This window comes from Salmo salar, chromosome 15, assembly GCF_965601325.2.
Source record: "Salmo salar chromosome 15, fSalSal1, whole genome shotgun sequence".
NCBI lineage: Eukaryota > Metazoa > Chordata > Actinopteri > Salmoniformes > Salmonidae > Salmo > Salmo salar.
Window position 1 is genome coordinate 3883587 of NC_138305.1, and position 14865 is coordinate 3898451.

At 46.2% G+C, this 14865-nt stretch overlaps 1 protein-coding gene across 1 annotated transcript in view; it reads left to right on the plus strand.

Annotated features, from left to right (window-relative positions):
- mamdc2a (MAM domain containing 2a) overlaps positions 1–14865 on the plus strand; it is a 37910-nt gene that overhangs the window by 14187 nt on the left and 8858 nt on the right. The window contains exons 4-10 of the mRNA XM_045695335.2: positions 1893–1977; positions 2164–2301; positions 2576–2832; positions 10230–10323; positions 12922–13068; positions 13678–13943; positions 14035–14131. Of these exons, the coding sequence (XP_045551291.1) occupies positions 1893–1977; positions 2164–2301; positions 2576–2832; positions 10230–10323; positions 12922–13068; positions 13678–13943; positions 14035–14131 (1084 nt within the window). The remainder of the gene's footprint in view (positions 1–1892; positions 1978–2163; positions 2302–2575; positions 2833–10229; positions 10324–12921; positions 13069–13677; positions 13944–14034; positions 14132–14865) is intronic.

Here is a 14865-nt window from a genome sequence, read left to right on the forward strand (position 1 = left end):
TCCACTCCCCATCCCACACCTGTCTCCACTCCCCATCCCACGCCTGTCTCCACTCCCCATCCCACACCTGTCTCCACTCCCCATCCCACACCTGTCTCCACTCCCCATCTCACACCTGTCTCCACTCCACTCCCCATCCCACACCACTCCCCATACTCACCTGTCTCCACTCCCCATACTCACCTGTCTCCACTCCCCATCCCACACCTGTCTCCACTCCCCATCCCACACCTGTCTCCACTCCCCATCCCACGCCTGTCTCCACTCCCCATCCCACGCCTGTCTCCACTCCCCATCCCACGCCTGTCTCCACTCCCCATCCCACACCACTCCCCATACTCACCTGTCTCCACTCCTCCACTCCCCATCTCACACCTGTCTCCACTCCACTCCCCATCCCACACCACTCCCCATACTCACCTGTCTCCACTCCCCATACTCACCTGTCTCCACTCCCCATCCCACACCTGTCTCCACTCCCCATCCCACACCTGTCTCCACTCCCCATCCCACGCCTGTCTCCACTCCCCATCCCACGCCTGTCTCCACTCCCCATCCCACGCGCCTGTCTCCACTCCCCATCCCACACCACTCCCCATACTCACCTGTCTCCACTCCCCATACTCACCTGTCTCCACTCCCCATCCCACACCTGTCTCCACTCCCCATCCCACACCTGTCTCCACTCCCCATCCCACGCCTGTCTCCACTCCCCATCCCACGCCTGTCTCCACTCCCCATCCCACACCACTCCCCATACTCACCTGTCTTCACTCCCCATCCCACACCTGTCTCCACTCCCCATCCCACGCCTGTCTCCACTCCCCATCCCACGCCTGTCTCCACTCCCCATCCCACGCCTGTCTCCACTCCCCATCCCACGCCTGTCTCCACTCCCCATCCCACGCCTGTCTCCACTCCCCATCCCACGCCTGTCTCCACTCCCCATCCCACGCCTGTCTCCACTCCCCATCCCACACCTGTCTCCACTCCCCATCCCACACCTGTCTCCATTCCCCATCCCACACCACTCCCCATACTCACCTGTCTCCACTCCCCATCCCACGCCTGTCTCCACTCCCCATCCACACCTGTCTCCACTCCCCATCCCACACCTGTCTCCACTCCCCATCCCACACCTGTCTCCATTCCCCATCCCACACCACTCCCCATACTCACCTGTCTCCACTCCCCATCCCACGCCTGTCTCCACTCCCCATCCACACCTGTCTCCACTCCCCATCCCACGCCTGTCTCCACTCCCCATCCCACACCTGTCTCCACTCCCCATACTCACCTGTCTCCACTCCCCATCCCACACCTGTCTCCACTCCCCATCCCACACCACTCCCCATACTCACCTGTCTCCACTCTCCATCCCACACCTGTCTCCACTCCCCATCCCACGCCTGTCTCCACTCCCCATCCCACACCTGTCTCCACTCCCCATCCCACGCCTGTCTCCACTCCCCATCCCACGCCTGTCTCCACTCCCCATCCCACGCCTGTCTCCACTCCCCATCCCACACCTGTCTCCACTCCCCATCCACACCTGTCTCCACCACCCATCCCACGCCTGTCTCCACTCCCCATCCCACGCCTGTCTCCACTCCCCATCCCACGCCTGTCTCCACTCCCCATCTCACGCCTGTCTCCACTCCCCATCCACACCTGTCTCCACTCCCCATCCCACGCCTGTCTCCACTCCCCATCCCACGCCTGTCTCCACTCCCCATCCCACGCCTGTCTCCACTGGAGATGGAGACGTTTTACTGAAAACTAAACTTCATAACAGTGCTTGTCTGATATAATGGCTTATTTGTTTTTGGTCTCTTCCACCATTTTCCCTCCCCCTTTCTCTCGTTCTATCTCTATCTCTCTGTTTGTCCTAGCTTTTGCTGGAGGGTCGACCCAGTGAGGAAGCAGGCAACAGTGTGGCGATCTTCGAAATCCACATCGTGCCTGGCTATTGCATAGGTCAGTTCCCAGGGTAGGAGAATGTTAAGACAACTGTTAAGCCTTACAACATGTGGTTAATGCCTGTTTATGTTTAGAAAACATAATATTGAAGTCAAAAATATGTCTTGTACGTGGCACATGTGCAGATTTCATGACTTTTATACCAAGAGATATAACGGTTGTTGTTGTTGTTGTTGTTGACAGAGTGTAACTTTGAGGAGCACCACCTGTGTGGCTACAGTAACCACTGGAACCCTAATGTCAACTGGTATGTTGGAGGGAGTCTAGCCAGAGACCCCCAGTCCAACCTGCCTGATGACCACACCATAAACAACCAGAGAGGTACACAGACACACACACCATAAACAACCAGAGAGGTACACACACACAAAGATCACACCAGGGGCCTGACCTGAGTGTGTGTTCTGTTCATTGGTGGTATGTGTACTAGTTTTTGTTCTATACAATACGATAACCCAATATTGCTGTCATGTTTCTACACATCGCCTCTGTCACCTCTCTCACCACTCTCGCCTCTCTCGCCTCTCTCGCCTCTCTCGCCTCTCTCACCTCTCTCATCTCTCTCACCTCTCTCACCTCTCTCATTTCTCTCCAGGCCACTACATGTATGTGGACTCAGTCTATGCCAAGCGGTTCCAGGAAGTGGCTAAGCTGACGTCTCCCATGACGACTACGCCGGTGTCAGGCTGCCTGTCGTTCTACTACCAGAGGGACCAGGAGAGAGGGAACATCTTCTCAGTGTTCACTAGAGACACGCTGGGACACTACGAGGAGATCTGGAGGCCTGAGGTCTACGCTACAACTTCCTGGAGGCTGGTCAACGTGGATATTAAGGCCCCACACCCCCTGGAGGTCAGTATGGGTAGTACACCACACCTGCTTGACAAACAAACACATGCCTGGAGGTCAGTACTGGCCATACACACCTTAGAGTTCAAGGGTCAGAGGGTAAGGACAGACAGACACAAGCACGCAGGCAGGCAGACACACACACACACACACACACACACACACACACACACACACACACACACACACACACACACACACACACACACACACACACACACATTCACACAAGAGATCTTTGGTCTGTGCAGTATTCTTCCCTGTGGATTCTCTGGACAGATATAAATAGCCAGACAGGAGAAGGGTGTTATTAATTACTGTTGCCATAGCACCAGAGACTGAAGTGTTGTCATAGCGCCAGAGACTGAGTGAGTTCCTTCAAGGGTAGAACACCACAAAGAAGATTCAGGGAAGAGTTTGTATGACTCTTCCCCTCCTCCTCCTCCTTCCAATCCTCCTGCTTCTCCTCTTCCCAGTCCTCCCCCCTTCTCCTCCTCTTCTTCTCCTCTCCTCCACCTCCTAGTCATCCCCCTTCTCCTCCTCCCAATCCTCCCGCTTCTCCACCTCCCAGTCCTCCCGCTTCTCCTCCTCTGCTCCTCTCTTCCTCCTCCCCCTTCACCTCTTTCTCCTCTCCTCCTCCTAGTCCTCCCTCTCCTCCTCCTCTCTTCCTCCTCCCCCTTCTCAACCACATTTCACACAGACAGCCATCCCCCTTCACCTCCTCTCCTATGAATCTCTTGTTGGAAGAGAATAGATTGAAAAGAAAGGAAATGTTTGGTCTTGTTCTCTGCTGCTGCTGTAGTGTTGTAATATATCTTATAGCAGACTGCTGACTTCCTGTCAGATTCTGTTGTGAAGTGTACAGTGCATTCCAAAAGTATTCAGACCCCTTGACTTTTTCCATATCAATCTACACACAATACCCCATAATGTCAAAGCAAAAACAGGTTTTTAGAAATGTATGTAAATATACAAAAATAAATAAAACGAAATATTACATTTACATACGTATTTAGACCCTTTACTCAGTACTTTGTTGAAGCACCTTTAGCAGCGATTAAGGCATCAAGGTTTCTTGGGGTTGAATCTACAAGCTTGGCACAAATGTATTTGGGGAGTTCCTCCCATTCTTCTCTGCAGATCCTCTCAACCTCTGTCAGGTTGGGTGGGGAGCGTCGCTGCACAGCTATTTTCAGGTCTCTCCAGAGATGTTTGATCACGTTCAAATCCTGGCTCTTGCTGGGCCACTCAAGGACATTCAGAGACTTGTCCAGAAGCCACTTCTGCTTTGTCTTGGCTGTGTGCTTAGGATCGTTGTCGTGTTGGAAGGTCATGATTGGAAGGTCATGATGGTGCCGGATGGGAGGCCTGCCGTCTTATTGGCTCTTAGTTTTTTCACGTTGTTCGTAACTTGTTTTGGAAATAATGTTGCTGCTACCGTCTCTTATGACCGAAAAGAGCTTCTGGACATCAGGACTGCAATTACTCACCTTCGATTAGACAAAGAGTTTTTCTTCAATGAGTCAGACGGGAGGGATATAATACAGACACCCGACCAGGCCCAGATCCCCGTCATTCGCTGGAGAAGGAAATTTAGATTTTGCGGAAAAAAGATCAGGGTGCCTTGTGAGGATCAGGCGACGAGTGGCTAATCTGCCTTTGCCTTCTGTCCTGCTAGCTGATGTTCAATCGCTGGAAAATAAATGGGATAAACTGAAAGCACGTTTATCCTACCAACGGGACATTAAAAACTGTAATATCTTATGTTTCACCGAGTCGTGGCTGAACAACGACATTGGCAGGATAGAACAGCAGCCTCTGGTAAGACATAGAGCTGGACCTATGCATATACAGTTGAAGTCGGAAGTTTACATACACCATAGCCAAATACATTTCAACTCAGTTTTTCACAATTCCTGACATTTAATCCTAGTAAAAATTCCCTTTCTTAGGTCAGTTAGTATCACCACTTTATTTTAAGAATGTGAAATGTCAGAATAATAGTAGAGAGAATGATTTATTTCAGCTTTTATTTCTTTCATCACATTCCCAGTGGGTCAGAAGTTTACATACACTCAATTAGTATTTGGTAGCATTGCCTTTAAACTGTTTTAAAGGCATGGGTCGAAGTTTTGGGTAGCCTTCCACAAGCTTCCCACAATAAATTGGGTGAATTTTGGCCCATTCCTCCTGACAGAGCTGGTGTAACTGAGTCAGGTTTGTAGGCCTCCTTGCCTGCACACACTTTTTCAGTTCTGGCCACAAATGTTCTATGGGATTGAGGTCAGGGCTTTGTGATCGCCACTCCAATACCTTGACATTGTTGTCCTTAAGCACTTTTGCCACAACTTTGGAAGTATGCTTGGGGTCATTGTCCATTTGGAAGACCCATTTAAGACCAAGCTTTAACTTCCTGACTAATGTCTTGAGATGTTGATTCAATATATCCACATAATTTTCCTTCCTCACGATGCCATCTAATTTGTGAAGTGCACCAGTCCCTCCTGCAGCAAAGCACCCCCAAAACATGATGCTGTCACCCCTGTGCTGCACGGTTGGGATGGTGTTCTTCGGCTTGCAATCCTCCCCCTTTTTCCTCCAAACATAATGATGGTCATTATGGCCAAACAGTTCTATTTTTGTTTGCTCAGACTAGAGGACATTTGTCCAAAAAGTACGATATTTTTCCCCATGTGCAGTTGCAAACCGTAGTCTGGCTTTTTTTATGGTGGTTTGGAGCAGTGGCTTCTTCCTTGCTGAGCGGCCTTTCAGGTTATGTCGATATAGGACTTGTTTTACTGTGGATATAGATACTTTTGTACCTGTTTCCTCCAGCATCTTCACAAGGTCATTTGCTGTTGTTCTGGGAATGATTTTCACTTTTTGCACCAAAGTACATTAATCTCTAGGAGACAGAACGCGTCTCCTTCCTGAGCGGTATGACGGCTGCGTGGTCCCATGGGGTTTATACTTGCATACTATTGTTTGTACAGATGAACGTGGTACCTTCAGGCATTTGGAAATTGCTCCCAAGGATGAACCAGACTTGTGGAGGTTTTTTTCTGAGGTCTTGGCTGATTTCTTTTGATTTTCCCATGATGTCAAGAACAGAAGCACTGAGTTTGAAGGTAAGCCTTGAAATACATCCACAGGTACACCTCCAATTGACTCAAATTATTTCTATTAGCCTGTCAGAAGCTTCTAAAGCCATGACATCGTTTTCTAGAATTTTCCAAGCTGTTTAAAGGCACAGTCAACTTAGTGTATGTAAACCTCTGACTCACTAGAATTGTGATACAGTGAGTTATTGTCACGTCCTGACCAGCAGAGGGTGTAGTTGTGTAGTATTTTGGTCAGGACGTGGCAGAGTATGTCTGTGTATGTGTGTTCTGGGTGTTTTGTTTCTATGTTGGTCTGTGTGGCTCCCGATCAGGGACAGCTGGTTATCGTTGTTCCTGATTGGGAGTCATATATTTAGGAGTATGTTTGTCACTTGGGTTTGTGGGTGGTTGTGCTAACACTGCTAGTCTTTTTGTATGTATAGCCTGTTGGCCTGTCTGAAGTCGTTCGTGTTTATTGTTTTTTTCGTGTATTCTTTATTCTTTACATTAAAAGATGAGTATCCACATCCCGCTTGCATTTTGGTCTGACTCTTGACTTCGAGATATCTTCAGATGAAGGAGAAGATAATGACAGTTATAAGTGAAATAATCGGACTGTAAACAATTGTTGGAAAATTACTTGTGTCATGCACAAAGTAGATGTCCTAACCGACTTACCAAAACTAGTTTGTTAACAAGAAATTTGTGGAGTGGTTGTAAAACGAGTTTTAATGACTCCAACCTAAGTGTATGTAAGCTTCTGACTTCAACTGTATGTAAACAACAGCTGGTGCATGATTTCTAAGGAAGTCTCAAGGTTTTGCTCCCCTGAGGTAGAGTATCTCATGATAAGCTGTGGACCACACTATCTACTTAGAGAGTTTTCATCTGTATTTTTCGTAGGTGTCTACATACCACCACAGACTGATGCTGGCACTAAAATCGCACTCAATGAGCTGTATACTGCCAAAAGCAAACAGGAAATCGTTCATCCAGAGGCAGCGCTCCTAGTGGTCGGGGAATTTAATGCAGGGAAACTAAAATCAGTTTTTTTCTCATTTCTGTCAGCATGTTAAATGTGCAACCAGAGGGAAAAAAATTCTAGACCACCTTTACTCCACACACAGAGACGCGTACAAAGCTCTCCCTCGCCCTGCATTTGGCAAATCTGACCATAATTCTATCCTCCTGATTCCTGCTTACAAGCAAAAATTAAAGCAGGATGCACTAATGACTTGGTCTATAAAAAAGTGGTCAAATGAAGCAGATGCTAAACTACATGAGTGTACACCACATTAGTCACTGGCTTTATCAATAAGTGCATCGAGGAAGTCGTCCCCACAGTGACTGTACGTACCTACTCCAACCAGAAGTCACAGGCAACATTCACACACTGAACTAAAGGGTAGAGCTGCCTCTTTCAAGGAGCGGGACTCTAACCCAGAAGCTTACAAGAAATCTCGCTATACCCTCCGACGAACCATCAAACAGGCAAAGCGTCAATACAGGACTAAGATCGAATCATACTACACCGACTCTGACGCTCGTCGGATGTGGCAGGGCTTGCAAACTATGACAGACTACAAAGAGATGCACAGCCGCGAGCTGCCCAGTGACACGAGCCTACCAGATGAGATAAATAACTTCTATGCTCGCTTCAAGGCAAGTAACACTGAAAAATGCATGAGAGCATCAGCTGTTCCGGACGACTGTGTGATCACGCTCTCTGCAGTTGATGTGAGTAAGACCTTTAAACAGGTCAACATTCACAAAGCCGCAGGGCCAGACGGATTACCAGAACGTGTACTCCGAGTGCTGACAAATTGGCAAGTGTCTTCACTGACATTTTCAACCTCTCCCTGTATGAGTCTGTAATACCAACATGTTTCAAGCAGACCACCATAGTCCCTGTGCCCAAGAACACTAAGGTAACCTGCTTAAATGACTACCAACCCGTAGCACTCACGTCTGTAGCCATGAAATGCTTTGAAAGGCTGGTCAAGGCTCACATCAACACCATTATCCCAGAAACCCTAGACCCACTCCAATTTGCATACCGCACCAACAGATCCACAGATGATGCAATCTCTATTGCACTCCACACTGCCCTTTCACACCTGGACAAAAGGAACACCTATGTGAAAATGCTATTCATTGACTACAGCTCAATGTTCAACACCATAGTGCCCTCAAAGCTCATCACTAAGCTAAGGACCCTGGGACTAAACACCTCCCTCTGCAACTGGATCCTGGACTTCCAGACGGGCCGCCCCCCAGGTGGTAAGGGTAGGTAACAACACATCCTCAACACGGGGGCCCCTCAGGGGTGCGTGCTCAGTCCCCTCCTGTACTTCCTGTTCACTCATGACTGCACGGTCAGGCACGACTCCAACACCATCATTAAGTTAGCTGATGACAAAACAGCGGTAGGCCTGATCACCGACAACGGTGAGACAACCTATAGGGAGGATGTCAGAGACGGTCGTATGGTGCAAGGACAACAACCTCTCCCTCAAAGTGATAAAGACAAAGGAGATGATTGTGGACTACAAGAAAAGGAGGACAGAGCACGCCCTCATTTCCATCGACGGTGCTGTAGTGGAGAAGGTTGAGAGCTTCAAGTTCCTTGGCGTCCACATCACTAACATGGTCCAAGCACAACAAGACAGTCGTGAAGAGGGCACGACAAAACCTATTCCCCCTCTGGAGACTGAAAAAGATTTGGCATGGGTCCTCAGATCCTCAAAGGTTCTACAGCTGCACCATCGAGAGCATCCTGACCAGTTGCATCACTGCCTGGTATGGCAACTGCTCGGCCTCCGACCGCAAGACACTACAGAGGATAGTGCGTATGGCCCAGTACATCACCGGGGCCAAGCTTCCTGCCATCCAGGACCTCTATACCAGGTGGTGTCAGAGGAAGGCCCTAAAAATTGTCAAAGACTACAGCCACCCTAGTCATAGACTGTTCTCTCTGCTACCGCACCGCAAGCGGTACCGGAGCGCCAAGTCTAGGTTCAAGAAGCTTCTAAACAGCTTCTAACCCCAAGCCATAAGACTCCTGAACATCTAATCAAATGGTTACCCAGACTATTTGCATTCCCCCCTTCTACGCTGCTGCTACTCTTTATTATTATCTATGCATTGTCACTTTAATAACCTACATGTACATATTACCTCAATTACCTCGACACCGGTACCCTCACACATTGACTCTGTACCGGTACTCCCTGTATATAGCTCCGCTATTGTTATATGCTGCTGCTCTTTAATTATTTGTTATTCTTGTCTCTTACTTTTTTTGTAGGTATTTTCCTAAAACTGCATTGTTGGTTAAGGTCTTGTAAGTAAGCATTTCACTGTAAGGGCTACACCTGTTGTATTTCCTTGACCGTGCTGAAGTTCATGTAACTCTTTGTTTCATGCAATATGCTTTGTTCCTCTCCGGTTTTGTGATGAAACAAAGGTGTGGTTGAATTTATTCTGCCACTGAGTCTTCTTATTGTCTCGGCCTTTAGGCCTATATATCACGGTGTCAAGGCATATGAACGAACAGGTTATAGAGCAAACAACACAATAATCACAACACATAGGTTGTAATATGGCTTTTTTGGGGGGTTCCACGGCAAAAAGAAAATGTCTCTAGTGATGCGTGTATTCAGTTCCGGTATAAAGAAGTCTGAAGTAACAAGCGCCTCGGCTAGAATTCCTCCCACACAGAAGAGTGTTTTGACACACACACGCCCACACACACACACACACACACACGTTTTACTATCCTTGTGGGGACCTAAAGTTGATTTCCATTCAAAATCCTATTTTCTCTCACCCTAAATCTAACCCTAACCCCTAAACCATAACCGTAATTGTAAACCTAACCCTAAACCTAACACCTAAGCCTAAATAGCAATTTTCCTAGTGGGGACTGTCAAAATCGAATAGTTTTACGATCTTTGTGAGGACCCAACCATTTCCTTTACAGCTCTACACCAGCCAGTGCTACTGTTAAAAAGAGAGCTGCTCTGTTCTGTTACGTAACGCGCTACAGAGTCTGAGTAAATGTCTTTACCATTACAGTCAACTCATTGAAGGTTTTGGTTGACCTGAGAGGCATGTTTTAAATTAAGTTCTGTTGGACGAGCCTGGTCGTTTTAGTGTGGCATCTGGCTAACTGTTGATGAGCTAACTGTTGATGAGCTATTTATTGCGCTAACTGTTGAGCTAACTATTGAGTTTACACTGTATGGTTATCTTCTGATCATATCTTGGTTATATCTTGGTTTGGTCTGTGTTTTCCAGGTGGTTTATGAGGTAGCCTTTAACAGTGCCCGTGGAGGATACGTGGCCATTGATGACATCTCCTTCTCTCCAGAGTTCTGCCACACAGAGACAGGTGAGAGGGTACAGTATTACTATGATCAACACAGTGGGGTGGAGAATCCTAGAGAATCTCCATTGAGCTGGCTTTTTAGTCCAGGACTACAGGCTTAATCTGTGTCCGGGAAACTGGCCCAGTGTGTTTCAGCAACAGTAGCTACTAGCTACATTACACCATCACCACAGAGCCCTGGAGTACCACATAGTCCCTACTCTACCATCCAACCCATTCTCATTTTCCTCAAGTGTTCCAGACAACATGATTTAGCAAGAGAGGTGGGAGAGAAGGGTGTGTTCCCTTTGAAGAAAAGGATTGGAATTGATTATATTACGATTGGAACATTAACCGCGGATGTAAAAATGATCCTTCTTTTGATTCCACTACCCTCTGAAGTTGAACTAGTCTCTCTCTTCTCTTTCTGTATCTTTCTCACTCTCCTTCTCTCTGTCCCTCAGTCTAAATTCCAGAGAGAACCTCTCAGCAGCCAGTGTTCTCTCACCCTCAGCAACATGTGTTCTATTACTGTGTCAGTCAGCCCTGGGCTTAGGATACAGCATGGTACAGCATGGTACATGTATTTTAAACACAGTTCTGATGTCATAGCCATATCAATACATACAATCTATAGCTTGTTTTTAATGTATGGACACTTTTATATTGTAAACATTCAAAACATGTATAAGTATCCTGCTGTGTCCTGAAAAAGACCTTGCAGCAGAAACTTTGACAATTAAAAGTTTCCATTATGTCCCCTTCTTTGTATTTCTAAAGCTCCCTGAGGTGTAGTATCATTTCCTAAAGTTCCCTAAGGTGTAGTATCATTTCCTAAAGCTCCCTGAGGTGTAGTATCATTTTCCAAAGCTCCCTAAGGTGTAGTATCATTTTATAAAGCTCCCTAAGGTGTAGTATCATTTCCTAAAGCTCCCTAAGGTGTAGTATCATTTCCTAAAGCTCCCTAAGGTGTAGTATCATTTCCGAAAGCTCCCTGAGGTGTAGTATCATTTCCTAAAGCTCCCTAAGGTGTAGTATCATTTCCTAAAGCTCCCTAAGGTGTAGTATCATTTTATAAAGCTCCCTAAGGTGTAGTATCATTTTATAAAGCTCCCTGAGGTGTAGTATCATTTTCCAAAGCTCCCTGAGGTGTACTATCATTTTCTGAAGCTCCCTGAGGTGTACTATCATTTTCTGAAGCTCCCTGAGGTGTGGTATAATTTCCTAAAGCTCCCTAAGGTGTAGTATCATTTCCTAAAGCTCCCTGAGGTGTAGTATCATTTTATAAAGCTCCCTAAGGTGTAGTATCATTTTATAAAGCTCCCTGAGGTGTAGTATCATTTTATAAAGCTCCCTAAGGTGTAGTATCATTTTATAAAGCTCCCTGAGGTGTAGTATCATTTTATAAAGCTCCCTGGGGTGTAGTATCATTTTCCAAAGCTCCCTGAGGTGTACTATCATTTTCTGAAGCTCCCTGAGGTGTGGTATAATTTCCTAAAGCTCCCTGAGGTGTAGTATCATTTCCTAAAGCTCCCTGAGGTGTAGTATCATTTTATAAAGCTCCCTGAGGTGTAGTATCATTTTCTAAAGCTCCCTAAGGTGTAGTATCATTTTATAAAGCTCCCTAAGGTGTAGTATCATTTCCTAAAGCTCCCTAAGGTGTAGTATCATTTCCTAAAGCTCCCTAAGGTGTAGTATCATTTTATAAAGCTCCCTGAGGTGTAGTATCATTTCCTAAAGCTCCCTAAGGTGTAGTATAATTTCCTAAAGCTCCCTAAGGTGTAGTATCATTTCCGAAAGCTCCCTGAGGTGTAGTATCATTTCCTAAAGCTCCCTAAGGTGTAGTATCATTTCCTAAAGCTCCCTAAGGTGTAGTATAATTTTATAAAGCTCCCTAAGGTGTAGTATCATTTTATAAAGCTCCCTGAGGTGTAGTATCATTTTCCAAAGCTCCCTGAGGTGTACTATCATTTTCTGAAGCTCCCTGAGGTGTGGTATAATTTCCTAAAGCTCCCTGAGGTGTAGTATCATTTCCTAAAGCTCCCTGAGGTGTAGTATCATTTTATAAAGCTCCCTGAGGTGTAGTATCATTTTATAAAGCTCCCTAAGGTGTAGTATCATTTTCTAAAGCTTCCTAGGGTGTAGTATCATTTCCTAAAGCTCCCTAAGGTGTAGTATCATTTTATAAAGCTCCCTAGGGTGTAGTATCATTTCCTAAAGCTCCCTAGGGTGTAGTATCATTTTATAAAGCTCCCTAAGGTGTAGTATCATTTTCCAAAGCTCCCTAAGGTGTAGTATCATTTTATAAAGCTCCCTAAGGTGTAGTATCATTTTCCAAAGCTCCCTAAGGTGTAGTATCATTTCCTAAAGCTCCCTAAGGTGTAGTATCATTTTCTAAAGCTTCCTAGGGTGTAGTATCATTTTATAAAGCTCCCTAAGGTGTAGTATCATTTTCCAAAGCTCCCTAAGGTGTAGTATCATTTTCTAAAGTGACATTTTCTAAAGCTGGCAACATTTATTCCAGGGCCTGTTTTCGGCCTTGGTCTGGATCATTTGGAATGATTCTAACGCATGGAATTAAAAGGTACCATTGTTCACTTCTACCCGCATGTTTTGTTTCAGAGCCCGTGGTTGACCCGTCCATAGCTAACTGTGACTTTGAGGAGGGTCTGTGTCAGTACTACCAGGAAAGAGTGGAGAGCAAGGTGTGGAACAGAGTTTCAGTGAAACCCAATGCGTACAGAATAGGAGACCACACCACGGGGACTGGTGAGTTACACAACTCTATGGACGCGTCCCAAATTACACCCTATTCCCTATATAGTAGACTACTTTTGACCAGTGTCCACAGGGCCTTGGCCAAAAGTTGTGCACTATATAGGGAATAGGTTGCCATTTGGGATGCAGCCTATAACGCCTAACACAAAGCCTGTAAGACTTGTCACAAACATTTATGAGCCCTAATGGGAAACTTATGTTTCCCATTAACATCGATACATAACTAAGTGAAAAATGTACTTGGAAGTTATGTTTCGCCCCATAATGATTGTGACTAAATAACAGGTATTTAGAGTCAGTTGGAAATCAAATCTAATTTATTCATCACGTGCGCTGAATACAACAGGTGTAGACTATACCATGAAATGCTTACTTACGAGACTGACAAAGCTGTGTTAAAAAGTAAGAAATTAACAAATAAAAAAAGAAAATAGTAACACAATAAAATAACAATAAGGAGGCTCTATACAAGGAGTAGCAGTACTGAGTCAATGTGTAGGGTTATGAGGTAGTTGAGGTAATATGAACACGTAGGTAGGGGTTAAAGTGATGTCCTGCTTAGAGAGACGTAACATATCAAATCCTAAATCTACCCTCCAGGCTCGTTCCTCCTGGCGAACACACGATTCACGTCGCGGCCGGGTTACGTGGGTCGTCTCCACGGTCCTTTCCTCCCCGGCAACCATAAGTACTGTCTGCGTTTCCACTACGCCCTTCACGGCTTCAGGAAAGTGGAAAACGCACTGGTTCTCTACATCTACGACCAGCACAACGTGGCTCAGGAGAAGGTCTGGAGCCTGGCTGATACCACCAGAGATGTCTGGACAGGGGTGGACGTCACATATATGAAGCCCATGGTTACCAAGGTAACAACGCATGCGTACACAGAAGGAAGGGAGGGATAATAGTTGAGTTTTTTGCTCTGCGATAGCCGGGTAATATCTGTCTTTCTCCCAGGTAGTGTTCGTCAGCATATGTAAAAACTTCTGGGACTGTGGCCAAGTGGCTCTCGATGACATCACAGTGACCATTGGGGACTGTAGAATCACAGCAGGTAAGACAGCAGGCCTGGGCGTGTATACGTCAGGTCTTTGACCTTGCCATTATGTCAAGGAGACTGCACATGGGATTGAATCCTGCCTTGTGATATCCACTGCACATGCAACTATGAACTATTTCTCCCATTGACATCAATACTTATAAACAGAACTGAAACAGAGAGGTACCCAGTGTATAGGGTCAGCTGAGTTACAGATTTGGATGTTATCCATTGTTGCTTTTTGTAGAAATAAACAGTCTATTTCTAAGTTAAGTTGGTGTTTTTCTATCACTGTGCTTGCCAATTCCATAGCTCTTTAGTTTCCATCCAAAGTGAAGTGTTTATTAAAACACTTTACTATTTATGTTAGCACCGCTGGCTCAGAGAGCTAGTTTGGCTAGGTTACATATCGAAACTTAGTTATATATTTCTTTTTTTAACCTTTATTTAACTAGGCAAGTCAGTTAAGAACAAATTCTTATTTACAATGACGGCCTACCCCGGCCAAACTCTAACCTGGAAGATGTTGGGCCAATTGTGCGCCGCCCTATGGGACTCCCAATCACGGCCGGTTGTGATACAGCCTGGAATCTAACCGGGGTCTGTAGTGACGCCTTTAGCACTGAGATGCAGTGCCTTAGACCACTGCGCCACACGGGAGCCACTCGAGGAGTGTGCTACTTAACAGTGGCATCCTGCTACTCTGGTAGCAGTCCAGGACTTGATGTTGTAGTTTAGCCAGGAATCCC